Source organism: Vicugna pacos, chromosome 16 (assembly GCF_048564905.1).
Source record: "Vicugna pacos chromosome 16, VicPac4, whole genome shotgun sequence".
NCBI classification, from domain to species: Eukaryota; Metazoa; Chordata; class Mammalia; order Artiodactyla; family Camelidae; genus Vicugna; species Vicugna pacos.
The window spans coordinates 34,807,118-34,834,886 of NC_133002.1; the positions used below are offsets into that span (position 1 = coordinate 34,807,118).

General features: G+C 52.4%; 3 protein-coding genes and 1 non-coding gene across 6 annotated transcripts; 2 read left to right on the forward strand and 2 right to left on the reverse strand.

Moving 5' to 3' along the window:
- Positions 1-158: 158 nt before the first annotated feature.
- On the reverse strand, positions 159-8,001 carry PSMB3 (proteasome 20S subunit beta 3). 2 transcript variants are annotated; one of them, XM_006214226.4, is made up of 6 exons: positions 7,844-8,001; positions 7,397-7,581; positions 5,122-5,229; positions 2,779-2,956; positions 1,200-1,294; positions 159-257 (listed from the first exon to the last, which is right to left on the reverse strand). In XM_006214226.4, the coding sequence occupies exons 1-6, from the start codon at positions 7,844-7,846 to the stop codon at positions 209-211; spliced, it is 618 nt and encodes a 205-aa protein (XP_006214288.1). In that variant the 5' UTR covers positions 7,847-8,001; the 3' UTR covers positions 159-208. The 2 variants fall into 2 exon arrangements, with proteins under 2 accessions (XP_006214288.1, XP_072794928.1); XM_072938827.1 differs by having other exon boundaries at positions 159-514.
- A 786-nt stretch (positions 8,002-8,787) lies between these two features.
- Positions 8,788-8,861, forward strand: TRNAN-GUU (transfer RNA asparagine (anticodon GUU)). The gene has a single exon. It is a non-coding gene; the product is annotated as a tRNA-Asn (tRNA).
- A 9,755-nt stretch (positions 8,862-18,616) lies between these two features.
- On the forward strand, positions 18,617-23,913 carry PCGF2 (polycomb group ring finger 2). Of its 2 annotated transcripts, none has more exons than XM_072938822.1 (9): positions 18,617-18,768; positions 19,335-19,431; positions 19,746-19,801; positions 19,889-19,939; positions 20,189-20,297; positions 20,458-20,512; positions 20,602-20,700; positions 21,683-21,763; positions 22,253-23,913. In XM_072938822.1, exons 1-9 carry the CDS (start codon positions 18,657-18,659, stop codon positions 22,628-22,630), a joined length of 1,038 nt encoding a protein of 345 aa, XP_072794923.1. In that variant the 5' UTR covers positions 18,617-18,656; the 3' UTR covers positions 22,631-23,913. The 2 variants fall into 2 exon arrangements, with proteins under 2 accessions (XP_072794923.1, XP_072794924.1); XM_072938823.1 differs by having other exon boundaries at positions 20,605-20,700.
- A 227-nt stretch (positions 23,914-24,140) lies between these two features.
- On the reverse strand, positions 24,141-27,757 carry CISD3 (CDGSH iron sulfur domain 3). The gene is made up of 4 exons (XM_072940028.1): positions 27,588-27,757; positions 27,233-27,280; positions 26,767-26,886; positions 24,141-24,496 (listed from the first exon to the last, which is right to left on the reverse strand). Exons 1-4 carry the CDS (start codon positions 27,624-27,626, stop codon positions 24,317-24,319), a joined length of 387 nt encoding a protein of 128 aa, XP_072796129.1. The 5' UTR covers positions 27,627-27,757; the 3' UTR covers positions 24,141-24,316.
- Positions 27,758-27,769: the final 12 nt, after the last annotated feature.

The following is a 27,769-nucleotide window of genomic DNA, read 5'->3' on the forward strand; positions in this document are numbered from 1 at the left end:
AGTGATCTATAGATATCATCCCTGCGCGTGGGCCGGCGGAGCACGCTGCAAGTCAAGAAGAAAACCTGAGGGGTGAGCTATAACCCAAGCAGCTATTTGTAACTGCCCAGCTGGGGACAGAGATCTGGTAAAGCACTCAAAAGACAAAGAAGCAGGAGTGAAAGAAAAACTTTTATTTAAAAAAAAGGTGGGGGCTCTGGGAACAGAGTTAGTCCATTCGGGCCTTCAGTGTCCTGGTGGTGATTTTGTCCTTCTCACTGCAGAGGGAGAAAGGCACAAAACATCTACACCCATCTAGACGGCAGAACAAACTAGAACAAACAGCTGTCCTAACTGGGGTTAAGTTTTGCCCGTGTTATGTTAATGGTTAATGTTAGCTCATTTCCTCGGCCTGTGGTGAGGAAGGGGGAGAACGGAGAAATTTCCATAGGTGGAGCCATCAAAAGTTGAGATGATTCAGGGCCAGAATGTGAAGCCCTCCAAAGAAGGGAAGGAGCTCCCCAGGTCTAGAGGCCTAGGAAGGAGGTGTGATGTGTTTCACTCCAGTGATCATAAAAAATCCTGGGGGTGGTAAATTCTCTATCAGCCCCAATCTCTTTTTCACGGTAATTAAGCAGCTTATCCCATAACAAAAGGGTCGTAAGGCTTAGGCTGGGATGTTCCCAAGGAAAGCTTTTGGGAGGATACCTTTGACTTCATCCAGTCAGGTTCCTGGTGACAACCCCAAGCAAGTACAAAGGAAAAGGGGGTGTCAGTTAGGAATCTGGCTGGGGGTTGGAAAATCATTCCCAGAGCTGAGTAGACCACACAGTTGTGGGTTCCACACTAGTGTGAGCTGGGAGAGGAGAGGAGCCACCCAGCATTTATTTCAATCAATTTGCAGTGGCTGTACTGTGGCTCATTCCCACACAGGTTCCTGAGACTCTGGGGACACTGTTCAGGATGGAAAGAAATGTCTACTGTGATCAAGGGGAGGAGACTGTTAGGGTCAGGGAGCCTCACCAGACAGAGACCAGGAAAACCTGGGTAGGCTCCCAGTCGCCACCCTTAGGAAGCATGGATTTCTGCTATCCCATGCCTGCTGCAAGTGCCTTTCTTATTTCACACCTGACTAGGGGGCTGGGAAGATGTGGTATTTGTGCAGGAGAGGAGAGGCAGGTGTCTGCAAAGCTGCTAGACTTCTCCCAACGCATACTCACATGATGTGGACAATGACTCCCATGCCCGACACTGCGTCCCTGTCCACAGCATTCAGCATGGCTTGTGAGATGGTTTCAAATAGGTGTTCTGGATCCTGCCAACAGAGCAGAAGCCTTTCAATTCCCAGAGCCTCGGATCCTAACTTGGTCTGGCTCCTTAACTTTTTTCTCTAGGCTCAAGGTGCCCAGCTCTGGCCTCTCCCGTGCCTGAAGTGAGAGGTAGCTCCTGGGATTTGAGAAGCCACCTCAGTTCCTTCTCAGAAGGAAGCAAGGTTATGGAAGGAAAAGTTCAAGCCCTGAACTCCCTCCACTAACCAGCAGTGTGATCTTGAACAAGTCACATGTCCCTACCCTAAGCCTCAATTCCTCTTCTGGAAAATGGGTAGAAGAATCCCCGTGGCTCCTGTGTGCTTTATCAGCTCCCTGATGGGCTCTCCTCCTGGGTGGCCCAGAGGTACCTCAAAACTCAGCCTGTCCAACCATGAACCCATTCCCTCCCAAACCTTTTCCTTTTCCAACATTCTCTATCTTGGTTGACTTAGCTAGAAAACTCTAGGGTCCTCAATATCTCCACCTCCCTCACTTCTGTTTTAAGTGACCAAGTTCTCTAGACTCTGCCTGTCCCGCTCCCAAACTGCCACTCTCTTTGCTCAGGACCTCAGCACCTCCCACAGGTGATTACAGTATCCTGTCCTGCCTACCTGCAGGCCTCCAATTCCTCAGGTTTCTTACTGCCTTTGACACCATACCAAAACAAAGAGTTCAAACTCCTTGGCGTGGCATTCAAGGCATTGCAAAGTGTCATCCGCCTTTCTCTCCCCCCACATTCTGCCCACACTCCAGCAGCCATAGCAAGCGCTCTCCAGTCACTGGACACACTTGGCCCCTCCTGTATCTTTGCATAGGCTGTTCCTTCTGCCAGCCATGCCCTTTCTTTCCTCCTTTTCCTGGCAAACTTCATTTTAACAAGTATTTGGGTATCTGTCTTGCTTCATCAGGCTGTGGAGAGCCCTTGAAAACAGACTGTCTGGTTTCCCGAGAGTCTGGAAGGGCTGGCACGACAGCCAGCCCTCACTGTCAGGCACTATTCCAGTCCTTCCAGGTGATTTCCTCACACCACCACTCATAAGGTAGGTTCTATTGTTACCCTCATTTTACAGCTGAGGAAATGGAGGCAACAGAGAAGCAAAGAACAACATAACTAATTAAATCATAGGTGGATCTGGGTTTCCCATGCAGATAACCTGGCTCCAGGGCCTATTCTAACCCTACACCTTGTTAAATGTTCAGTGAATGGATGTGAGAATCCCTTAAACCCAGTGTAAGGAATTATCTGTTGCTGTAGCAAATACCTGACTGAAGTACCCCTAACAGAAGGTGCCCTCCCTGGGAGCCAGCCAGCCAGCCCACACCAAAGCCCTGGCACACAGTTTCTGGACACCCTTCGAAGGTTCGGCAGTTGTGGCTTTCTCTCCTACCCACACCATTCTCCTCATTACCTGCCAGGGAGACACATTTCCCCCGATGGCCAAGGGGTGGGCACCGCAGAACCCAGTCTCACCCCGTGCCACCAACTCACCATGTTGGGCTCCCAGAGGGACTCACACATGCCGTACATTTGTTCGGTGCAGGTGCCACTGACCACAAAGTCATCAGTCACCATGGGGCAGCCGATGAGGTCTAAAGAGCAGATGAAAGGCTTAAAGGTCTTTGGGTCCAAGCCGGCAATGACTGGCTCAGTGTAGTAGGGCCCGAACCTGTTGGGGCCAGGAGCAGAGAGAGAAACCAGAGCACAAGAACGTTAACTTTCCTGCTCAGGCCTATTCCAACAAAGCCATGGATCAGGCCCAGGGAGGAGGGTGGAGGGCCCACTTGGGGCAGGACCCCCTCCCAACCCCCTGGCACTGAGCAATGCTCTAAGACTTTCTCTTCTTTTCTCTGACACTCACCTTCATATCCTCATCACCCCGACCCTCTCTTCCTCTTCCTTTCTTCAGGAATTCTGGTTCCCCGCCCCTCCATCTCCCCTATCGTCATCCAGGTCCTATTACCATTCAATCTTCTATTTATACACCTATACCTTTACTCTTTTCAAAAAAAGATCTGAAGCACTTTGTAAAAAAACACACTGAAGAATGAAACTAAACCATTAAAACAAAATACAACACATTCAGACTGAACAAAAAGTTTTGTTCTGAGTCTCCCAGCAGGCAAAGCAAAGAAGGATACTCAGTGAGCTGGGTCATTTTCATTGTCTGCCATCAGAAAAATAACAGTAACAGCTCATCAGAAACTTGTTCCAGACCTCAAGCTTTGAGAAGACCCAATCTTCAGGATCTTTACATATAAAATACTCAAAAACTAGTGGCCAAAATCCTCAATAGAAACATTAAGTAAAGAGGCATCATCCATGTTTTATATTGGCTCTCAGTGATTTCTCAGGGAATGATCTTAAGTTATAGCTCTGTAAAAAATAATTCTAAACCAAAAATAATCATCGTAAGGTGGAGGAAGAGATTGGAGTAGCGTGCTTTGATCTGGCATTTCTCAAACAGATCCCTAGGTATCAAATTCCTATAAGAAATTTTAAATTTTGTATTTTTGTCTCAATAAACTGAAAATAAAGTTTATGTAAGAATATCCTGTGTTATCTGGGTAACAACCTTAAAACAGCTCAGGTCCTGCCTTTGTACTTCCAGTCATGTCAGTGCCTAAGGTACCACCTTAATTTTTACTGGCAGTGTTTCCCAGAGGTGCCTGGATGGATTCTCTGGAGTCCATGAGAAGTTTTTTACTTTAAAAAGGGTCTGTACATTGCTTAATTCTGCAAATCACTGTATTAGCCTATCCTGCTGGAAAAATCAATGATTTCAGTTAGGCCTGTAGAGAAAGGTCCTGGTTGCAGTAGCTAAGAATCTAGAATTTTCCAGGTTAGCCTTGATGTCCTGTATTTTTATTATTTGCAATAAACATGAGCCATTAAGTATATACCTAAATGTTTGTTAATTTGTACAACTTTAAAAGACTTCCACTCTACACTTGAAAGTAATATAATATTATAAATCAATTACATCTCAATTAAAAGAGAAAGAAAAAGAACAATTTCCCCCCATATAAATCAGTTAAAAAAAATCTTTTGTTAAACCTTTCTCAATTTGGGATTTTGATAAACCTGGTAACCACAGATGGCAGACAACTCATAGCTGAGGATATCAACATACACCTAAAAAAAAGGTAACCCTTTGTTTTATTTCTTTAATACTAAAAAAGCAACAATATTGCTACCAGTATGGAAATGTCAAAAACATAGTTTTGAAAGCTAAAGAGTACTTTTGCAACTTTTGTATAAAGCCTAAAATTATTTCAAAATAGAACAGTTTTGTTTTTTTTTTAAAGAAAAAAGAGCTCAACCTATCGTCCTGCCACCCAGTTTTGCCCAGAGGTGGGTAGGGAAGTACCTACCAGGTTCTCCCTTCAATTCCATCCTAGCCTCTGCACTGAATTCTACAGTTAAGGGCCCCTTCCTTTCTCATCATAAAGTCCTCACCTGGCAAAAATGAACATACCCAGTGTTTAGGTTTTTAGGTTCCACGCATGCCAGAGATTCGAATGACAGGACTTTAGGGAAGCGTGGCTCCCGGCTGGCAGACTCCAGGGCATACTTTGGTAAGGTTAACTCTGTCGCCTAGGAGTAAGTTCATTTGCTGTTTGCACTCCCTGCCTTCTTCTGAAGTAGCCCTTTCTTTCCTATTTGGTTGTTAAGATAGGCCCTTAGAAAACAGACCCATAAAATAAGGATACTGTCCTGCAAATACAAAATGGGTGGATGAGGAGGACTCTCCTTCCTGGGCACCCCTTCCATACTACTTGGCCAGTGAAAGGTTCCCGCATTCCCCTAGTCCCAGCCTACACTTCTGCTTACCGTTTCTCATACAGGAGGTTGGCCACCATGCTCATGAGGGTGTGAGGCTTGATCTGCCGACCTTCCTTCAGCTCATACAGGTTCAGCCGAAACTTGAGGCGCTGGGCACTGCGGTAGGAGGAGAAAAGCGAGTTATTAAGTCATTGCTGAGTGTCCCCTGGTGTCCACCTTGTGGAGGCCAGGAGGTGCAGAAGGAGATGCACAATCCCAGCCTCTGCCAAGACTTCTCTCTCCCCATCCCAGTGATCTTCACACCAGAGGCCCAGCCTCCCGTTGTCCACTTTTAGGACTTGTCCAACACTTTTACCTGTAAACATGCCACTCTGCTAACCTTTTTTTTCATACTTCTTTTGAGGTGAGAAAAGGGGAGTTAAGAAGTGGATATCCCCCCCATACTTTTGAGGAAAAGTTTATACAATTCACTCTTGGCAGGAGTCTGCCTGCTGCCTAGCGATGAGAGCTTATGGTAGAAAGAGCAGTGAACTGAGACAGCCGACTTCGGCTAAGCCTTCATCTTACCACTTAATTTTTCCATCCCTAAGAAGGGGACAAAATAAATCACTTGGCAGTGAGATGATGTATGGATGAACAACAAGGTGCTTGGAAAACTGCAAAGTATTATGTGTGTTAATGAGCAGCAGCTGCTGCACTAATGGACTGAGAGGTGCCTAAGAAAACAGGCCACACCTCCTCCAGTGCCACATCAGAGCCCAGGGAAAGGCCCCACAGGGAGCAGACCAATGACATACCTTCTGGAAGCAGAGCAATGAGTCACAGGACACCGGAACAAAGAGCCTGAGACATGACCTGAGCTCCATTTAACAGGTGAGGAAACTGAGGCCTAGCAAAATTAGCCATGACTGCCCACAAACAAGCAAGCTCGGTGAGAAGAGCTCCCTGAAGAAGAGGAACAGTGTGAGAACAGGAAGGCTGATGGGGATGGGGTCCTTCACAACGACAGCGATGCTAAGCTATCACTCTGATTCTACCAGAACTGGGAAAAAAAGGCTGGCGGGATTAGAGCTCAGGAAGAATTTCTGAGTAATATGTCCTTGAGACTTAGGGAGGCTTAAGGGAAATGATGGAGAAAATTTTCTGACAAGCTCCCACTCACATGAGTGAACTATCTCCCAGTCTTCTAAGAACTAAGTCCAGGAACTGCTGCTCTGTAGGCCACCAACTTCCTGATGGATCTGCCACCTGTGACCACATCTTCCCTCTTGAAACTTCTACCCTGATTGTTTTCCTCTGGCCTCTCTTCTTCCCTCACAGCTAAATATTACAGTTCAGCTCTTGAGTGGCAGCTTATTTTTTCCCTCTATACATTTTGTCTCTCCAGAATCTGTTCCCCTAGATTTAACAGATCACCAATGCCTAGCCAGCTCTGAGATATAACTTCAAGACACCAGCTCCTCATAAGATGTTTCTACCTGGCTTGCCTTGTCCTTTCAAAACTGGTATCAAAATCAAAGGCATCACCTTTCCCCTAAAACTAGTTTTCCCAATTCCTATACTTCAGTCAACATGCTCAAAACAGAAATCATATTTAAACCATTTCTGGATTGCTTACATGCCAAGTACTAGTCTAGATACACATAAAAGATAAAAAAGACGTGGACACCGACCTCAGTGGATAACTCTTTGGCCTCACAATATCCAAGCTGCCACTAAGATTGGTCAGCACAACCCACAGAAATGCCTTTCTTTTCTCTCCCACCACTTCCTCTTCATTAGGACCACAATCCTCACACATGGGCCATCACAAGAGCTACCTATTTCATCTCCCAGAGTCTCCCTTCTCTCACAGAACCACTTTCAACTGGATAACTAATCTAGCAGTTAATATGCACCAACTCATTATGGGTTAATTATCTTTCTGTACGCCTGTCTTGTCTCCCAACTAGACCTGAAGTTCTTTAGGGCCTGAGCAGTCTTTGACCTCAGAGACTGGGATCCTGGGTGACATTCATTAGCTTACAGCTTAGGCAACACACACTCTAGTGAGACCCTCAGTTTCCTCACCCGCAAAATGGGACAGCAACATGGTAATGTGGTTAAGAGGATTAAAGTCCATGCAAGTAAGTTGCTCTCCCCAGTGTTGGCACAGGGTAAATGCTGGTAACTCGGTTTAGGATACCACTCTATCAACTATGGTGTTTGGCAGTCTCACATTCACTGGTGTGTGGTAGATGACTGATACCCAGGCCACTCAAACCGCTAAGCAAGGTTGGTCCTAGGAGAGGTGTAGGTGTGGGCGGGGACCCCCGACACTTACACTGTCTGGACGTCGGTGGCGAGCCCGGCCAGGCCGATATACAGCCGGTCGCCCATGGGAAAGATCTTCTGGAAGTCCGTGGTCACCATCTGGGCCTGGATCCCGAAGCGCCTGTCGGCAGCGATGGCCACACAGTTCTTCCCCTTCATGGCCATGACGGCCCCTCCGTTATAGGACATAATAGACTGGGACAGACAGAGCGGAGAAGCTCAGCGCGAGAGGCCAAACGCGGCCATAAGCCCCCGATTCGGAGGCTCCTGTACGCACTGTTCTCCACTCAGGAGGTGCCTGGATGCCCCGAACTCCACAGCGGTCCGCTCCACCTTCAAACTGGAGCCGCTTCCTTCAATCGACCACCAGGCCTCTCCGCCTCCCAAAAGTCCCATGATCTCCCTCCCCGTTCCTCAGTCCCTACCCCGTGTCCCTTCTCCTCGTTTCCCATCTCACCATGATTGCGGTGTACTAAGACCTCCAACCGCCACAATTCCAGCAAACCGGCTATGGCTGTCGCTGCGCAACCACCCTCGCTGCTTTCTCTCTGTCGGCTGAGAGGCAGATCCTTCCGGGATATTTCGCCTTCCTATTGGCTGTGCACCTTTGTCAGGCATCAGTACCGGAGTTTGGTTGAGAAGCCAAAACCGAGGCGAGGAAAGCGGAAAGTGAAAAGTCACTGTGAGTGCGGAAGAACCCGGCGTCGCGGTGCAAACTGGGATCGCGGTGGACCCAGACTCCGGACATCGGAGACAGGGGCCGGAACCTGTGCCCACGTGGCTGTTGAAACCTCAGATAGACGACTTTCGCCCCAGTGAAGGGCCACCAAGCTGGTTAAGCGCACGCGGTGTGGGTCGGGCATATTACTTATGAAGCTTGATTCATTTATTCATTCCAAGTACTTACATCGATTGTGTGCCAGGCACCGGGCTAGGCTCTGGGCATGCACTGGCCTAGAACGGTGCCTGGTATTTAAGAAGCTCCCATAAAACTTATATTTAATGCTGCTAGAGGGAGAAGGAGGGCGTCGCAGGAATTCTGCTCCTGCAGGGGTTCAGCTGCAAAGGGGGGGTTTGGAAGCCGAAAGTGATTCTGCCTTGGGGGACTTTCAGCAGGTCGACTTTACGTATCCCCAGTCTTAGATCATCCTAAAGAGGGACGTTCCGGGCTTCCCCATGTCTAAAACAGATACAGAGGAAGCAGGAGATGATCCACCCCCCAAGGCCAATGGAGGCGAGACGTGCACGTCCCGCCTGTACCCCTCCCCAGATCGGGACCTTTTTCTTTCTCCCTTGGGTCTGACTTCCTTCACCCAATTGTGAGGTTTCTGTTCTAATTTCTGCGCGGGAGCAGGCTCACTTCTGTTGACTCGGCTGACCGCAGCGCCAGCAGTTGTCACAGTCTCTGTGGCGCAATCGGTTAGCGCGTTCGGCTGTTAACCGAAAGGTTGGTGGTTCGAGCCCACCCAGGGACGCTGCTCCTTTTTTCCTTCCCCTGAAAAGGAAAAACCCAAAAGTAGTATTCTCCCAACTGCTGAAAAGCCAATTTTTTCTTTAATTGAAATAGCAGGAACAACACTTTTTCTATAGCAAATCAAAGGATCATTGTGATTGAAAATTCGATATTGTTCAGTTAATGACGGGATTATTTCTCCAGCACTTCCCTCCGCTGCTTAGCTCCTACCCCGCCCCAAGCTGGACTGCAGGAAAGGCAGACAGGTTTTTGTCTCATTGTGCAATACGTTTCAAGTTGCATTTTTCGCAGGATTAAGAAATGAATTTGCTGTGGTAGCTGGAGAGTTTTCCATTGTCTGCCTCAATTAATATTACAGTCTGGAAATATTACATTTGTAAAGGAAGAAAGCGCGAGAGACAAAGGCAGTGACATATTGAAGGATGAAGAGAAAGGTGAGAAAGGGAGAACGTAGCTGTGATACACAGAGAGAAAGAAAGAGGGGATATGATAGAGAAATAGGTGAGGTGAGTGGAAGGAAGACCTGGAGAAAATGAAGAGAGGGAAAAGAGAAGCATGAGAAAAAAGCAAATGAACAACAACAAAACAGTTTTTTTCCCTAGAAATACAGAGATTTGGGGAAGAGGGTGGAGAAATAGAAGCAGAATCTGACAAAGGACATTGTTGAGGGGAGAGAGAAGGAGTAAAGGACATAGAGGTAAAGAGAGTCATAAAATCGATAGAGGACTGCCCTCTCCTACCATTGTCATCCTCTTCCCAGAGATCTTATCCTCCCAGTATCTCTTGGTATTTGTGCTGGAAACAACCTTACTTTCCCGAGTTCCTGCCCTCTGGAAGCTTCTAGTCTCTGACAGACACAGTGAGTCCTCTGATGGACAGTTTGTCAGCTAGATGACCTCCAGAGGTAGTACAGCTAACACAATGGAGGGGAAGCTTGGGCATCTAATGTCTGCCAGAGGCGCATCCCTCGGCTGGGAGTGAGCTTTTACGGAGGACTAAGCAAAGGACTTTCTCAAAGCAGTTCCCTTCCGCATTTGGTGCCTCCTCAAGATTGGGCTCAAAGGATGCCTCTTCTGAAAGCCTTCTCCAGTGCTCACCGACTCTCTTCCCGTGCTTAAAGTAGCGGTGGGGGACAAACGGGAGGGATACACAGTGCCATGGAAGCTAAATGGACTGGCTATGTAACCTTCCAGCTTGCCCCCGCCAGCCTGTGAGCGTCCTGCGGGCAAAAGGCGGGCTCATCAGCCTTTTGCCCTGTGCCTGGTGCAGTATGACAATGGCACATGACAGGTGCTTATTTATCGGGAAACTGGGGAACTTCAGAGGTGAGAAAGGTTAGTTAGGTCAATAAGTTCTCCTGATAAGCCAGAAAGGCCAGGGTTGTGAGACTTGGTCTCCCAAGATGGAAATGACTAAAATTAAGTTTTATTGGGTAGTGGGGTTTTCAGCAAACTCCTTCTGTCTTGTGGTTTGCTCATGATTGGGGCTTAGTAACTGCCTGAGGAACAAGTGAATGGACCCCCGGTGAGCACGGTGTCCCTCTCGGGCAACACTCCAGGATTAAAGGGCCGCAGTGGTCCCCCTAGTGGCCAGAAGGACCTCAGCCCTCTTCCCAGTAGCTGATATTCGCCCACCGCTACCCAGGGCAGCTCCTGGGTGCCCCCTGGGGATCTTGGGTGAGACCGAGATCTTCACGAAGCCCCTACAGGTCCCTCTTGCCCGGGATCTTCTAGGCCGAAAGGAGTGGCAGATCAGGAGTCCCCGCTGCACTCCCCTCCCCTGAGGGCAATCGGGGGACAGAAGATGATGCGCGAGTCTTCCCGGACAGAGTCCAGGATGCCAGCGACACACCTGCCCTAGGGACAATGGGCGTGTCCATATCAAGAGCCCCCTTTCCGTGAAAGGCGACGAACTCCCAGTCTCCGTGTGCAACCAGGGGAGCAGGTGACCGAATCCTCCCCTGGCCCTGCTCCCGCGGATTCTCAAACCACCGTCTCTGGGCGGAAATCTCTCCCGCCCTTCCTCTTCCTCCCTGCCCCCACTCGATGGGTGTGGGCCAAAGGCTGAAGCTGGGGTCACTTGGCGGCCAGTGTCCGCAGGTCTCCTGGTCGCCAGCCAAAGGGTGAAAGCATTCAGTCAAGGGGCCCCCGCTTCGGGTATGCCTGGGCTGCGAGCAAGGAGAGAAGGAGAAGGCAGGCAGTCCGATGCTTGTTGAAGATTCGTTTCCCAATTTCCTAACTCGAGCCACCCACCGCCAGTGCGTTTAATAGCGCTTCTAAGTGGATAATCGAGTTCTTTGGAGCGCCTGATATAGTGACCAGCCCCAATAAATCCTGAATAACGAATAAGCGAATCGACCGTCCTAATGAGGCGGGCTCACGGTCTTCCCAGTAACGTAGTATCGATCCGCTTCCCCGGCGCCAGCCTCAGCTGCTGCTACCAGCTTTTCCAAGCTCCCTTCTCGTTCTTTCCTCCCGGTGGGGGCCAGTGGGGACGCAAGCCCGAGCGCGAGGAGGAATCCGGAGCGATGGTCGGAGTTGGTGGCGCTAGCTGCAATTGCGCTCGCCGGGTTCGTCCCGCCACCCGGGCGAGCGAGGCGCACCAACCGTGCAGAGTGCGGAGCGAAATGGGCGCGCGGGCGAAAAATGCGGGAATCAGCGCTCGGCAGGAAAAAAGCGCGGGCCCACTTCCGAGCCCCGGCGCCTGGTTTTCTTGTGCATTCGGGCCTCTCTCCTTCGGGCGGATTATTGTTTCTCGGGACGGAGCCTGGGCTGCCGTCTTCAACTTGCCTCTCGGCCCAGGATGCTTTCCTTTCTTTGACCAAGCACATCGGGGCGCCAGCGTCCACCATAGCAGACCGAGCCCCCGCCGCGAGATGTCCCCCGAGGCCTCTGCCTCCGTCGCCTCGGCGGTTTGCTCCCCCGAAGCGCTCGGGCTGAGTCCCGGGCGCTGCATTTTAGCGCCAGGGACCAGGCCGCCGAGTGGGGTAAGGGGGTGTGTGGAGGACACGCTCGCTCTCACTCATGTAGTTATTAATTTCAAGGAGTGTCACTTAGAGTGAATGAAAATAACCCGGACGCGTGGCCAGAGGCGTCACGTCCCCCGCCCGAGCACAGCGCCCTTGGGACGAGGCCGAGGCGTGGAGGATTGCAGAGCGAGCCACATTTCGGCCCAGTCCTCATCTCACCATTTTCCAAGCGCCTCAGCTAGGCGCGAGGATTGCAGGGTCAGGGGGTGGGGGGCGCACACATATTTGGGGGGCAGAGGTTGGTTGAGGAGGGTACCTGAGAAGAGGATTCATCTCCCAGGGTCAGGGGAAGATTGGGACAGGCGAGGTCGTGTCCTAGTTTTGGGGGGCCCGGCTACCTGGAGGGGGGCAGCCGCGTTAGCCTCTACCCCTCCCTCCTCCCCTCTCCGCAAACACCCTGAAGGAATGAGGTCACGTGGGTGAGTAGTGGGCGGGACCTACTCTTGTCTAGAGGAAAAAAGCCATTTTGTCTCCCCCCACCGAGCCCCGGTCCTTCCCCTCCCCCCTCCGTCCCCTCCCCTCTCTCCCTCCCACCCCAAGCCGCTTTCACAAACTCCTTTCTTACCGTAGGTTTCTCCCCTCCCGCCGCCGAGCGAGCGACACGGCTGCGGCCTCCCCTCCCCTCCCTCCCTCCCTCCCTCCCATCCCCCCCTCCCCGAGACCCACCGGACCCCGAACCCAGGTAAGCGGACGCGGACTCCCCTCTCCTCTCCTCCTACCCTGTAACCATCTGGGGACTGGGACCGGGGGCCGGCAGATCCTTCTTTGCAAATCCCTGTTGGGGGAAGCTCTGAGCCGGGCCTGGTCTCCCGTCTCCGCCCCACCCCGCCAGCCCCCATCCTGGCTCGCCCTGTCCGCCTTTCTTTTTCCCTTTTTTCTCTCTCCTTTTCCTTTTCCTCCCTTCCAAGATGGCCGAAGTGGATTCCCCCTTTTAACGATTTGGCGTCTCCCTCGACCACCACCTCTTTGTGCCGCAGCCCCCCTGACCGTGCTCCTGAGGTAGCGAGGGGGAGGGTCCGAGGCAGCCACAAGGGCTTTGGGGCTACGCGCTGGGGCGGATCTCTGCCCCCCTAGTCCTCCCCACGAGCCAGAGCAGCCCTTGGCTCGCCCCCGCTACCCCTTTGGGTCTGGAGAGGGGTCGCTCTCTGCTTCTTCCGTGGGCACGGGGGCGTCGTGGACGCGCGGGGACTTGAGGCCAGGAGGAAGGGTACGCGCTTTTCGGTTGGTGCGGGGCCGGGGGAGGGCGCTCGTCCCTCCCGGGCTCTGTCCTCTCCGGCACCTCCCCCAGGCCAGTCCCTTTCCCCCTGATCCCGGGGCTGGGTGCCCCGCCCCCTCCCCGAACCACCTCAACAGAGAGCCTCTTTCTCCGGAACACCCCCTCCTTGGGCCCCGCCGAAAGTTTGGCTCTAGAGAAGGTAGGAGCGGCCACCTGGTAACTGGGGTGTTGGATCCTCTGACCCAGGCTCCTGGGGAAACCGGGGCCGAAGGGTAGAATAGAGACGGGGGAGATTTATCGCGGTATTTCCCGTCCCCCGCAGACGCAGGAGGGGGCTGGCCCCTCTTCCACTGGGGAGCCGGGCTGCCCCCCTCCCTACCTAGGCCCTCCTGCTTCTAGTTCTAAGGGGGTGGGAACCCTCGACGAACAGATACCCCTGCCCCTCCTGTCTCCACGAGGGGGCCCGGGCATGCCTCTCCCCCTCCCCCACTGCCCCCATCTTTCCCAGAATTGCTCCGGATGGCTCGAGGTGGGAAAGGAGGAGGTCTGGGGGTGGTGAATTTGCCTGTAAATATTGTGGAAACATTACCCCGCGCTTTTCCCTCGTCTTTGTCTCTTAGAGAACCCCCACCCTGCCAGCTGCCAGACTGCCTCAGTTTCTCCAGGACTCCCAGTCGCTGGGGTGGAGTGAGGAGGTGGTTTCCTGGCTGTCTCCCACTCTGTTCTGATGCCTCCTTCTCTGGGCCTCTTGCAGTTTGTATCTTTCTGAAACTATTTCTCTGCTTACTCCCCCTCTGCACTCGGTTCCAAGGTGTTAGTGCTTGGAGAAGGAGCATAAAGCCAGCTCTGTTGTAGCTTCTTGGTGGGAAGGTTTATCCCAGGGGTTTCCTGCTTTGGAGTTGGGGGTTGAGGTCTGAGAGCTGTCTTTGGAATGAGGCAGGAAATGTGCCAGAGGTGAGACTTGGGACTTGGGATTCTGACTGTGTGTAGCTGGGTGGGGTTGAAGTTGAAGTCTTTAGGGGGGAGGGCGCCTCTCTGCTGCTCCTGGCCTTGCCTGAGAAATTGTGGTTGATGGAGCTGTTGCCATGGGAATGGACAGAACCTGAGCAGGAAGAGGTTGCATCTTTGTGCAGGTTGGATGCCCACCCTACTCCTCCAGCCTCTGGCCCCCAGAGCAGAGGTTGGGAGCTGCATTGTCTTTGTTGCCAGAAGATTTATGTTATAATTTACCCTGGGTAGGGATACACAAAAGGTTAGTGTGTATTTGCAGCTCTGGTTTCAGGAAGGGATGTCAGACTGTGCTTCTAGGGTGAGTGGGGGCCGCCTGTGCATCTGGCAGGCATGGGTCTGGCTCTGGTCTGGCTGTATGTGTGATGGGGTGTGTCTGTGTGTGTGTCTGGCCCCGTGTGTTGTGAGTGTGAGAAAGAGATGGAGAGGGTGTGTCTGCTTGTGTGTGCCTATGTGTGTGTATCTGGTAGTGTACCACTGTGTGTATTTTGGATTTTTGTCTTTGTTTGATCTTAGGAAGCTGGGAGGTGGGACGGGGGTGGGGAGGGTAGTGTAAGCCCAGCTTCAGGAGACTAGAGGGCTGTTTTGATGCTACAGGCAGAAGGAACAGATCCTCGACCTTGGGTCAAGGATCAGGGAGCACTGAGAATTTGGCAGTGTCCCAGGCAGACCTCTTGCCACAAATATACAGGCTTGTACAGTTGAACTCACACATCTAGGAGAGGAATGGACTTCTGGGACTCAGTACATTCTGGCTCACCGAGCTTCCATAGAACCTGCTTCCCTGTCTGTTATCAGGGAAGTTGGGTGAGGCCATTAGCCTCTGCCCCTTCTTCCTCTTTCAAAGCAAGATTGTGTGCTGATGGTTACGTTTTGACCAGATGTTGACCCCTCCCAGATGGCTCATGTAGTGGTCTTCTGGGGAACCTGGTCTACCTTCCACCTGCCTGGATAGAGTCAGGCCAGGCTTACTGGTTCCTTAGATGAGTGGGAAGCCCAGCCTGGGTGCCTGTGTGTAAAGAGCACTGGAATGGGAGTTGGGCTGTGTCTAGTCCTAGGATGGCCGCAGAGTTACTGTGTGACCTTAGACAAGTCATTTCTTTCTGGATTTCTTCACCTATAAAATGAAAAAATTGGACAAGATGCTTTCTAAGCTCCCTTCCCCCTCTGCAGTTCTAGATGTCTGGAGTGACCTTGAGTGACTGTTCCCAAGACTGGAGATTTTCTAGTGAGGGAACTGGGAGTGAAGAGCAAAGACTGCTGTAGCTGGGCATCTGAAAGAGCAGAAGGGACCCTGGGTTATCAGAGACTGGTGATTTCTGCAGGGGAAAATAAAAAAAACTGACAGCGAGAGAAGCCTAAATTACAAGGGAGCTTCCAGAAAAAGATTGGTTAGAATGGAGAGATGCGGGGTGGTCTGTATCAGTAGGGAGCTTTGGGGATTGGGAAAAATAGGTGCCAGGCTCAAACGTCCAGGAGGAGTGCTGGGTGCTGACCATGCTCCTTTCCTGTCACTGTACCTGAAACCTGGGGCCCTGGGACCAGGAGCAGGGACAGTCCCACCATCATGCCCTTGCAGACAGTGGTGTAGGGGCAGACGATATTGGAGGACTTGGCTCCCGGTTTGGGGTGAGAGACTGTGCTCAGGTCTGCTGTGAGGATGTGGTTGGGACTGACCCAGAGCTCATGGGGCCACTCCCAAATGGCCCTCAGTCTCCCTTTTCTGCTTCTTGGAACTTGTCTCTCCCTCCCTTTCTCCCTCAGGCTCTTCCCTAAAGTGATGAGAGCTGGAGGTCCAGCCAGCTGCATCTAGGGAGGAACTGGGTGTGAGGTGTTGGACCCTGAGGCCCAGGGTGTTGGGGGGAGATGGTGAGTGGGTGCAGTGGGGAAACAGAGCTCCTGTTTACAGTTGTTCTTGACACCTACTGGCAGGGCCCTGCAGGTAACCATGGCAATCAGGTGTGGAACCAATCAGTGCTTCTCCCCACCCCCAGCCCCAGAGGTAACAGTCTGAGGCCCCTGGGTATAGGGTGAGGGGAGCAGGGAGTGTAGCAAGGGGGCTCATTTCATTAAATAAGCACTGCAGCTCTTTCCTTCACCCGTGTGTCCAGAATGGAGCTTGAGGTATAGTCTTGATCTGAAATTCTCGCAAATGCTTGCAGAAGTGAGAGGGTGAGGGTTACGGCCATTTGTCTAGGAGCTCCTGCATGCCAAGGCCACAGGTGGCCTGGCAGGACTGTATGGGAGTTCTTACAAGCAAGTGTCTGGTTTGAAAACACAGTGAGTATGTGAATGAGCTGGCTAAGGCAGCGCGAGGCACCCGTTTGTGTGTGTGTGTGTGAGAGAGAGAGAGACAGGGAGAGAGAGAGAAAAGGGCATGAGTTTTGCTGATAGCAGTCTGGACTCAGCATTATCAAATCCCAAAATGTTCTGTTTCTGGCCGTGCACACACACACACATAGATTCACTTGGACACAGATACACATGGGACAAGTAGTCATATGAAGTACCTTTGGCAGCCTGGCGGCACATACACATCCAGCCACTTGAAGTTTGTTCCCTCCTCTGGATGGTTTGTAATAATATTGGGCATCTTGCCAGGGTGGGGTTACTGTGGAAACAACCAAATAGTGTAGTAGCCAGCAAGACTTCTGCATAATTGTAAAGAGGGGACTGCCAGCTGAAGCCACCCTATGTGGGGCGGGAAACCCTTTCCTTCCTCAGGCCAAGTCTGCAGTTCTCCTCTGCTGTCTGTGCCAGCTCTGGGCTTGCTTGTTCCTCTCTGTCTACCCTGCAACTTCGTGTCTCTCCCACATGTGACCTTTGTGTCTCTCCAACTCTTTTCGGCCTCTGGCCAGCCTCTGTTGGCATTTGGGTTCTGGCCAAACTCATCCTGGGGTCTCTATAGAAACTGCTGATCCCAGCTATGAATTTCTGGTCCTAAAAAGCCCAATGCGTTGGTTTTAGAACTCTTTCTGGAGAGGAGAGGCGGGTGTATGTTGTAAAGGAGCTGTTGGGGCTTGGCCACTTTCCCCAGCCCCGCCCCTTGGGCTTTTACTCTGGGAAAGAGAAGGGAGGGGCTGCCCCTTTTGGGTGCAGCTTTGATTTCTATACCAAGAAGTAAGAACATCAGCCAATATGGGCCTGGGCTTTCCCTGACCTCCCTGGACCCTGCCAAGGCCTGGCTGGGCGTTCAGGAGGGCTGCGGAGAGAACTTTCTGCCCAGCTTTGGCAGGCATCTTTGAGAGCTTGTGATCTGTCACTAGATGGTGGGTGGGTGGCAGTGCCCATGTGGGGAGATTCCTACATGTGCTCAGGGCACTGGGCACGTGGCAGCCTTCCTGTGGAAGGGGCAGTAGCAATCCTTTTTTTTTTTTTTTCAATTGAGTTATAGTCAGTTTACAACGGAGTAGCAATTTTTTCTTGCAGACTCTTTGCAGTTACCTGCAGAGTCCAGGGCTGAGCCCGGGGGTTGGGTTGGAGCTGTGTGTTCCCAACTTCGGGCATGGAAGGACCATCCTCAATATTTCCTGCCTGAGCACCAAGTCTGGAACCTGCATAGTCAGCCTATGGTGGATTTCCTGGGAGCTGGGGCTGGACGAAGCACCAGAAGGACAAGTGATGGGGTGTCCCCTTCTATCTTAGGGCAGCCATGCCCAGTGTTTCCAGGGAAGGCTTCCTGGAGGAGTGATGGGGTGGAAGGAGGGGAAGATGGATTAGAAAGACCAAATCAGGGGTCTCAGTTTCCTCGTAGCTCCTAGTGAATTCACTCCAGTGAACGTGGATCGGGATCAGGGAGATTTTTAAAAACTGTTCTCCATTGTCCTGCCTCCCCACATCCTCTGGAGAGTTGAGTAGTACTTCCTGTGGTCTAACCTCAGAAGGAAAGAACCAGCCCCAGGCATGCCCCTAGTCTGGCCTTGAAGGGTGAGGAGAAGGGCCTTGGGCTTGAGGAGAGATGTTGCTTGTGGGGTGGGTGGAGTGGAGTTTGGGAAGAGCTCTTGGGTTTCTGCAATTCTTTCCTTTTCTTTTAGTTTTAGTAAAAAATATCATTTAACCCAACATGTCTGAACACCTTCTCAACATATAATCAAAATTTTTTAAAAAACTGTGATTGTTTACATTCCTTTTTCATACATTTTACACTTATGGCATCTCAGTTCTGACAAACACACGTTAAGTGCTCAGCAGCCACATGCATCCACCATATTGGATAGCCAAGCAGCGGAGCTCTAGACGTCCAGAGATAATAACTAATAACTGTTTTTTACCCTAGTATAGATATTTTTATTGAAGTATAGCCAGTTTACACTGTTGTGTCAATTTCTGGTGTACAGCATAATGCTTCAGTCATATATTAACATACATAAATTCGTTTGCATATTTTCACCATAAGTTACTACAAGGTATTGAATATAGTTCCCTGTGCTATACAGTACAAACTTGTTGTTTTTCTATTTTATATATGGGTTTCGATGTTTATGATTCCACTTTTATTTCCCAGGGTGACGCTCCCCAGTCCCCCTGCCCCCCACCCCGGCATCATGCATCGTACAACACGGATCAAAATCACCGAGCTGAACCCTCACCTCATGTGTGCCCTCTGTGGGGGGTACTTTATCGATGCCACTACCATCGTGGAGTGCTTGCATTCCTGTGAGTTGGGTCGAGGGGCTGCTTCTCAGGGTGGGTGGCCTCTGCCCAGGTTGGAGGGGCACTGCCTGAGGAAGGCAGAGCACAAGCCCCTGCCCTGAAGAACACACATGTCCATGTGTCTGTTGAGGGTCCCAGGTCCCAGAGGGGCTGCCTGGGAGGGGAGACTGGAGGGTTGAAACTGCACCCCCTGAAGATGCAGGTGCCCCTGGTGTGCACGGTGAGCTTGTGACCAAGGGTCAAGACCCTGGGAGGTGGCTACTGGGTTGCCTGTGGCTTTGTACTCCATCGGGGGAGTTTGCACTTGGGGCTCACCTTCTGCATGGGACGTGACACTGACTTCACACACACGTGCGTACACACAGATAGGCGACCTGTCCTCCCCTGATGTTAGATAAGGGAAAGTTGCCATTGTGCAAAACAGGACCACGTTGGGTGTTTGAATGGGCCTGAACTGCGGAGATGAGGTGGAGAAGAGGGGGTACCTGAACCCAAGCCGGTGATGTGGGGGCTGGTCCTGGGTTACAAAGGGGGTTCTGACTCTTCCTCCTTTCTCCATACCCACCAAGTCTGCAAAACCTGCATCGTGCGCTACCTGGAGACCAACAAGTACTGCCCCATGTGTGACGTGCAGGTCCACAAAACCCGGCCGCTGCTGAGCGTCAGGTGGGCCCAGCACTGCCTCCCCTGCCCGCACCCATCCTTGGGAGCAGCTGCCTCCTGGCCCTCAGCCCTCCTTGCTTCCTGAAGCCAAGGAGGCAGGTGGGGGAGAAGCACCGGCCATGGACTGAGTCCCCTTCCCTCCCTCTGGCTTGCATCCAGCTGGTCATCAGCTGAGAAATTCTAGAGGGTAAAGACCAGGCCCACAGGGACTCCAGTGCCTGGGCCTGGAACTCAGGAAGGGAGGTGGGAAGAGGGACCCCTGGCTGGAGAGTTGGGGGGAGGTGGTTGCTGACAGGCCCTTGTGCGCTTTTTTCCAGATCTGACAAAACCCTTCAAGACATCGTCTACAAATTGGTCCCTGGGCTTTTTAAAGGTATCTGTCCCCTTCTCCTCCGCAGACAGCCTCTGTCCCCAACTGTCCCACCTGTTGCCCCCCCTCAGCCTGTTCCCTCTCTTCCAGATGAGATGAAGCGACGGCGGGATTTCTATGCTGCGTGCCCTCTGACAGAAGGTCAGTGTGTGTGCATGTGTGTATGTGTGTGCGTGTGTGCTCCCAGGCCTGGAAATGCAGGAGCGTGTGGCGCTGCCCCAGGCAAAGGGCCAGATGCCTGGAGCTGTCCATCTTTCAGGCGCCACCATGCCATCTCCCTGGCCTAGGGGGTGGCTGGGCTCCCCTGCTGAGCTCTGAGATCCTTGGGTCCTTGGTGGGGCTCCTGTCCCCCATTCTAGGCTAACCCCTCAGAGCGCTGTCTTTCTCCAGTCCCCAACGGCTCCAACGAGGACCGCGGTGAGGTTCTGGAGCAGGAGAAGGGAGCTCTGAGTGATGACGAGATTGTCAGCCTCTCCATCGAGTTCTACGAAGGTGGCAGGCAAGTCTGGTCCTTTTGGGGTCCTAGGCTGGGTACCTCCTCCCATGCTGTCCCCAGTGCCCTGGGAGGAAAGGGCATCTCTGGGAGGGCCTTCTGGATTTGTCTGTGAGCGGATCCTGCCTGCTCCAGGGGCTCCCTCACTTCATTTCTTCTCCTGCAGGGACCGGGAGGAGAAAAAGGGCCCCTTGGAGAATGGGGATGGTGACAAGGAGAAGGTGAGTGTGGAGGACCCGCCCAGGAGCGGGGTGTGGGTTGGGAGAGAGTGCCTGAGGTGGACCCCAGCCCTCGGGTGCCTCTCCCCCAGCAGACTGGGGTGCGCTTCCTGCGATGCCCGGCAGCCATGACAGTCATGCATCTTGCCAAGTTTCTCCGCAACAAGATGGATGTGCCCAGCAAATACAAGGTGAGTCCCTGGGCCCATCCAAAATCCGCCTGTGTGTGGATGTGTCTGAGAATCTGTGCATCCCAGCCATTGTTCCAGGCTGGCTGGGTGTCACCAGGGGCCCGCATAGTTGTGTAATTGAGCCCGTGTAGAAGGGTAATTGAAACCAAGACTTGGGTGGGGCAGTCTGCCTCTGCTGAAGCCAGTGTACAGAAGTGCATGGGACCAAGATGGGTGTATGTGTGTCTGTCTGTCTGTCTGCCTGTCTGTGCATGCTTGCATGCTCAGAACTGTGGCAGAGGTACATATGTAAAAATGCAGGGCCTTCTCTGAGGCCAGCTGGCTGTGGGAACACCAGTCTGAAATTCCCAAGGAACTTTAGAATATTGCTTCTCAAACTTGAACGTTTGTATGATCCCCTAGAGCTCTTGTGAACATGCACTGAGTGGATTCTGCATTTCTAGCAAGCTCCCAGGTGCTTCTGGTGCTACTGGCCTGTGGACTGTTGAGGCTCTAGGACAGTGGATCCCAAACTTTGCCACATGTCAGAATCCCATGGGGAGTTGCCCATCAAGATTAAAGCTCAACTCACATCATACCAGTTAAATCAATTTCTGGGAGTAAGAACCAAGTATTGGTATCTTTTAAGACTCCCTGTATGATTCCACCGTGCAGCCAGGGTGAGAGCCATTGCTCCATGAGATCCTTCTCACCTGGACCTTTTCTTTGCCTGTTTGCTCCTCTGGAGAACATGGCGGAGATAGACGTGGACCCAGACCGCTGTGTGGATGGCCAGGGTGAAGGTTGTTAATCCTCCCTGGATCCCTTCCCACCGAGTTAGGTTGGGAAAACTCTGATAGGGAATTTGAATCTGCCGTGAAACCCCAGAGTAACGAGGGTCCACTTGCAAGTCCACCCTCCCCACGGCCCCACCTCCCACCCCCAAGACTCGTAGCTTGGAGCCTCTTTGGAGCCTTGAGCTGTCCTTCCTTATCTCCTCCAGGTTGAGGTTCTCTATGAGGACGAGCCGCTGAAGGAATACTACACCCTCATGGATATCGCCTACATCTACCCCTGGCGGCGGGTGAGTGGGTGAGGTGGGTGGTACCAGACAGTGGGCAGGGCCAAGGAGGATCCCTGGGCCACCGCGCGGGCCACCCTGCTCTAATCACAGTTTCTCCCTGGTCTCATGAGCTGGGTGTGTGCAGGGTGGCCCCAGCCCTAGTCAGCCACTGGGCTGTCTCATGGATGACCTCCCATGCTCAGAAGGAAAAAAGGATCCTTGAGCAGATCACATGCCCCAGTCTGAGTGGCCTTCTGCTCGGCGCCTCCCTCTCTCCTTTTTCTGTCAGTCTCTCTGACAGGCGCTCTCTTCTTCTCTGGGTCTCTGTGTGCCCATCTCTCTGGCCTTGGTTGTTCAGTCTTGCTCTGTGTGTCTCCTCTCTACCTGGTCTTTCTTCTCTCCTAGGCCTGGACCTTCCCTTTCTCGCTGTTGGGGCACTTGTAGGGTGAAGGTGGGTGGCTGCCCCACTGGCCTCTCTCCTGACACCCTCCCCTTCCCCTCTTCTTGCAGAATGGCCCTCTTCCCCTCAAGTACCGGGTCCAGCCGGCCTGCAAGCGGCTCACCCTGCCCACAGCGCCCACCCCCTCCGAGGGCACCAATACCAGCGGGGCATCCGAGTGTGAGTCAGTCAGCGACAAGGCTCCCAGCCCTGCCACCCTGCCGGCCACCTCCTCCTCTCTGCCTAGCCCAGCCACCCCCTCCCATGGCTCTCCCAGCTCCCATGGCCCACCGACTACCCACCCTACCTCCCCCACTCCCCCTGCCACAGCCAGTGGGGCCACCACAGCTGCCAACGGGGGCACCTCGAACTGCCTGCAGACACCATCCTCCACCAGCAGGGGGCGCAAGATGACTGTCAACGGAGCTCCTGTGCCCCCCTTAACTTGAGGAAAGGGTCCCTTTCCCTCCTTTTCCAGCCATGCCTCTCCACCCCTCTACTTTTTCTGGGCCCCCTTTTCCACCTCTTCTACTTTCCCCAGCTCCTCCCACCTTAGGGGTGGGGGACGGGTTTTATAAATAAATCTATATATATATGTACATAGGAAAAACCAAATATACATACTTATTTTCTATGGACCAACCAGATTAATTTAAATGCCACAGGAAACAAACTTTATGTGTGTGTGTATGTGTGGGGGCAAGGTATTCATTTTTAGGGGGTGTTGTGTAATTTGCTCTCTTTTGGGGGGGTGCCTGGAGGTGAATTAGAGGGGCCACTTTAGGCTTGATAAAGCTCTGCCTCATCCCTCCTGTTTCCCAAGGCATACGGGGTGTTGGGGGGCCCCCAGCAGCCCCCAGAGCTTTAGGCACAACTCTTAACTGGCTGTGTATGGGGTCCACCCTGTTTCTCTCCCCATCTTGGCTGCTGTCCTGCCCTGACCCTGACCAGTATCCCCGCCACCCCCCCCACCATAGTTGAATGTCCAGAGAATTGCTAAGACAGTGCCTTTTACAAATGCAGTTTATCCCCTGGTTCTGAGGAGCAAGTGGGCAGTGGAGATGGCATCTCCCTCACCTCCTCCTCTTGCAGTGGAAACTTTGTGTAAAGAATAGATAGTTCTGCTTTTTTCTTCTTTTTTTCCTGTGTGTGTGGCCTTTGCATCATTTATCTTGTGGAAAAGAAGATTCGGGCCACAGGAAGCCTCAGCCCTTGAAATTCCACTGTGGTGTCAGCATCGTGAACTGCTCCACCAGGCTCTTCCCTGCCCCACCTAGGAGCCCACACTAGCAGAGCCGGCGGTAAAGTCTCACTTGGGGGCCTGAAGTGGAGAGGTGGAGTGAGGTTAACCTCAGATAAGCACAGACCCCAGATTTTGCCAAAGGCAATAGTCCTCCAGTCCCCTCCCCAGCCCCAGCTGAGGCCAAGTCAGGAAAGAGCGACAGAGGCACCTGAAAGCACAAGAAACAGAAACCCGTAAGATCTGACCTCAGCTCCATCCAGAGAATTCAAGCGGTCCGTCCCCTGAGGGGGCCGATCCCTGCCCACCTGTCCTTCCTCCAGTATACGGAGTCATGTGTGGAGGGGAGGAGGCAGGACTCTCAAAACCGAGGGGTTTGGGGTTGGGTTTGTCTGTGTCTGCATCTTGTCCTGTGTCTAAGGCGCTGTGGCTGTGCCCTCCTGCCCTGGGACATCTGTATCTTCTGCTTTATAATAAATGCTGCATACTTTCCAGAGTCTGTAATTCTTTGGGGCAGAGGGGACAGGGAGAGGGTGGGTGGGTCCCTTGGCCTCTTCCTCATGTCTCTTGTCTTGGCTCAGCCTGCCTTGGGGGACCCCAACTGCAATGAACCGGAACTTGCCGCTCCCTGTGGCCAGTCAGGTGTTCCCAGCCCAGGTTAATTTGCAGAGATGGGGGATGGGTTGTGTCCCTCACACAAGTGACCACAAGGACACCACTGGAGGGACGTGGGCATATTTATTTAATGCCATCTTCACCAACAGGCACTGTAGCGGGGGCCTGTTCCCAGCTGCCCCAGATGGGAGATCTCAGGTTATGGAAGTCTTTCACGAGCCAGCTATGGGTACTGGGTTCGCTGGGTGATCCCTTCTTGGGCTGGGTGGCAGCCACCCTCTCAGAGCGGGGAGCCCACTTCTGCCTTCTGCACCCGCTCACTCTTGTGGGTGCCATCACAGAATGGGGGCTTCTGGGTAGCCTTACAGGTACAGAGCACTACCATGCGGGTCTCCTGGGCTTTGAACTTGAGTGGGGATAGGCCGGTGCGTTGGAAGAAGTGGGAGCCATCACAGAAGGGCTGTGAGGGAAAGAGACATTAGAGACCCTACCCCACCTAGGTCAGGTCTGAGAGGGGCAGCGCACAGTGGTCAGGGCCCAGGCTCCTGGGTGAGGCTGCCTGGGTTCACTGATGAACCTTTCTTGTCTGTAATGCATTAGTAGTAAGAGTAGAGTTATCCCAGCAAAATAAATGGTTATCATGCACTTTGCCTGACATACGTGTTCAGTAAGTCTGAGTCTTTACAGGAGTAGTTTCTGGGGGACCCAGAGGACCAGGACACAAGAACAGAATTTTCAAGGTGAAATGGGACTTTAGGTATCTGCAATATTTACAATGATAGGTTTTTGGGGTTTTTTTTAACGGCTCTGAGTCTCCATTGGTTCATGAAATTTATTTCCTTCTGCATGTTCTTGGGATAAAAACTGATTGGGCTTTAAGACTGGGGTATCACTCCTGGGCATATATCTAGAGGAAACTGTAATTTGAAAAGATTCACGCACCCCAATGTTCATAGCAGCACTCTTATTTACAATAGCCAAGACATGGAAGCAACCTAAGACTCCATTGACAGAGGACTGGATAAAGAAGCTGTGGTAAATATACACAATGGAATACTACTCGGCCATAAAAAAGAATGAAATGCCATTTGCTGCAAGATGGATGGATCTGGAGATAGTCATACTAAGTGAAGTAAGCCAGAAAGAAAAATACCATGATATCACTTATACATGGAATCTTAAAAAAAGGACACAAATGAACTTATTTACCAACCAGAGACAGACACAGACATAGAAAATAAACTTACGGATACCAAGGGAGAAAGGGGAAGGTGGAAGGATAAAATGGGAATTTGGGATTTGCAGATACAAACTACTATATATAAAATATATATATATATATATAGATAGATAGATAGATAGATAGATAGATAGATAGATAGATAGACAGACAGATAGATAGTATGTATATCTGAATTGCCTTGCTGTACATCTGAAACTAACATTGTAAATCACTTCAATAAAAAATAAAATAAGTAAATAAAATAAATTAAAAGAATAAACAAGGTCCTACTGTATAGCACAGGGAACTGTATTCAATACCTTGTAATAGCCTATAATGAAAAAGAATATGAAAAGGAATATATATATGTGTAACTGAATCCCTATGCTGTACACCAGCAACTAACACCTTGTAAGCCAACTATACTTAAATTAAAAAAAAAATTGGGGTATCAATTTTGTTTGTCTGCAGGAAATTGGGCATGTTACAGGGAGGTAGGGAAAGCCACAGAGAACTGGATGCCTGGTGCAAGCATATACCCCCTTCCATCCCCGAAGGTGTCCACGCAGAGCCTGGGTAGTGAAAACTGAGCCCAGAGAGCTGGTTTGCCAGTTAGTGACAGAGCTGGAACCAAGGCCTCTTGATCTTGGGGGTCAGGATTGGGTAGAAGGAGAGAGAAATGAGAAAAGTGTGCAAATAAATATCAGCAACCTGTCCCAGAGGGCAAGAGGCACAGAGGGCCCGCCTGTCTAGGCCTCACTGGCAGACAATCCCTCAGCACTGCACCGCCCTCATGAGGACCCGCTCAAAGTCCATGGCAAGTCAGCGGCCACGTGGGACTCAGGGCCTTGGGCTGCTGATGCCATGCCCTTGGAGGAACGCAGTTCAGAGCTCAACTCAGGAAGGAAAGGCCCCAAAGGCTAAGAACACGGGGCAGGTTCCTGCTGGATGAAAGGCTCCTGGGGCAGAAGAGAGAAGGAGTTGGGAGCAGGCAGCCAGGCTGACAAGACAGCAAGAAACTAGGAAAGTCGTGGAAACTGAGAAACGGAGGCATTTGGGGAGCAGACACCGGAAAGGAGCACACAGAAGGCTGAGAGGCTGAGCAGAGTCTTCTGTATGTTTGGGTCCGAAACCTGGGAACCTTTGGCCCAGGTGGTTCCTAGATGGAGGAGAGGGAAGAGGGAGAGACAGGCAAGCCTCTCTGGGCTTGAAGCCAGGAGCATGCCTTTGAGAAGGACGGAGCACCAGAAGAGGTAGGACCCTGGCTCCACCTGCCTGAGTTTCTATCTCTCTGGCTGCATCTTGAAGAATGGACGCAGAGAACAAGGAGCTCAGGGCTGCGGGTGGTGCTGGCCTGAGAGTATTTTTCCCTCTCCAACCTTCCTTGTCCCTCAGGTATGTGTGGGTAAAAGAGAAAGGTCTTGGGGTGGGAGTTCCCATGAGACACGTGGTGTCCCCAACTAGTGGTGTCATATGTCAATGAGAAGGGGTGGGTAGGGGCCTCTCACCTGCTTCTTGCTGCGGCCACACACACACCACCTGTAGGTTTTCCCAGCCACCAGCTCCACCTTGATGGGTGTTTTCAGGGCCACCACAGGCTTGGCAGGGGCTTTGGGGAACCATCGGGCCTGTGGCAGAGAAGATGAGGAGCTCAGGGTCAGCCCACTGCTCTCACCAGGGTGCTGGAGCGGGGAGTTCCAGGATCCTGCCAGACTAAGCAGGTCCAAGTGCACCTGCAGCTGTTTATCAGGCACCGCTGTTCCCAGCTCGGAAGCCTACTCCCTGCCCTGGGCTCTCTGGTCAGTGTACCTTCCCTGCACCATGAGGAGGTGGCTACAGACAAGGCATTCTCAGGCTGGAGTCTAGGAAGCAGGGTTGACCCATTGTGGTTCCCTCCTCTGGTCGCGACCTCTGGGGTCTCTGGGCCTGGGGGACTTGGGCGGGGAGAAGGGGAAACGCAGTGGGGGTACTTACCAGCCAGGAGGAGATGTCCCGTCTCTGGTTCAGCTTCGGCAAAGCAAGCTGGCATCACGGAGCAGTAATTCAGAAACAGGAAAAATAAAGTCAGTGGAAAGTGGAAGACTTCCAGAAGCAAGTCATCTGGGAGGGAAGGGACGACAGGACTTGGGGGCGTGGGAGAAACCCGAGGGTAAGAATATGGGGTCCCGAGACAGGAAGAGGAGTTGCTGGCACCCAGCAGGCGCTGAGGGAGGGCTGCAAAGCACCAGGCCACGCCGGGGCTCGGAGGGCGCTCAGCCGAGGGGCGGGCAGGGAGAGGAGGGGATTGGAGGGGCCCGGACGCCCGCCGCGCGCGGCCGCGGGTGCCCACCCAGGCCGCCCGCCGCAGGAGCGCGTCCATGCCGCCCATGCTGGTCCCGCGGCCACCGCTCCGCGCCGGCTCCGCCCCGCGCGCAGGTCACCTTCCCGCTTCCCCGCCTTCCACCCGCCCGGCCCCGCTTCGTCCCGGAAGACGCTGCGGGGTTCGCGCGGGTGTGGGCCGGAGACCTGAGC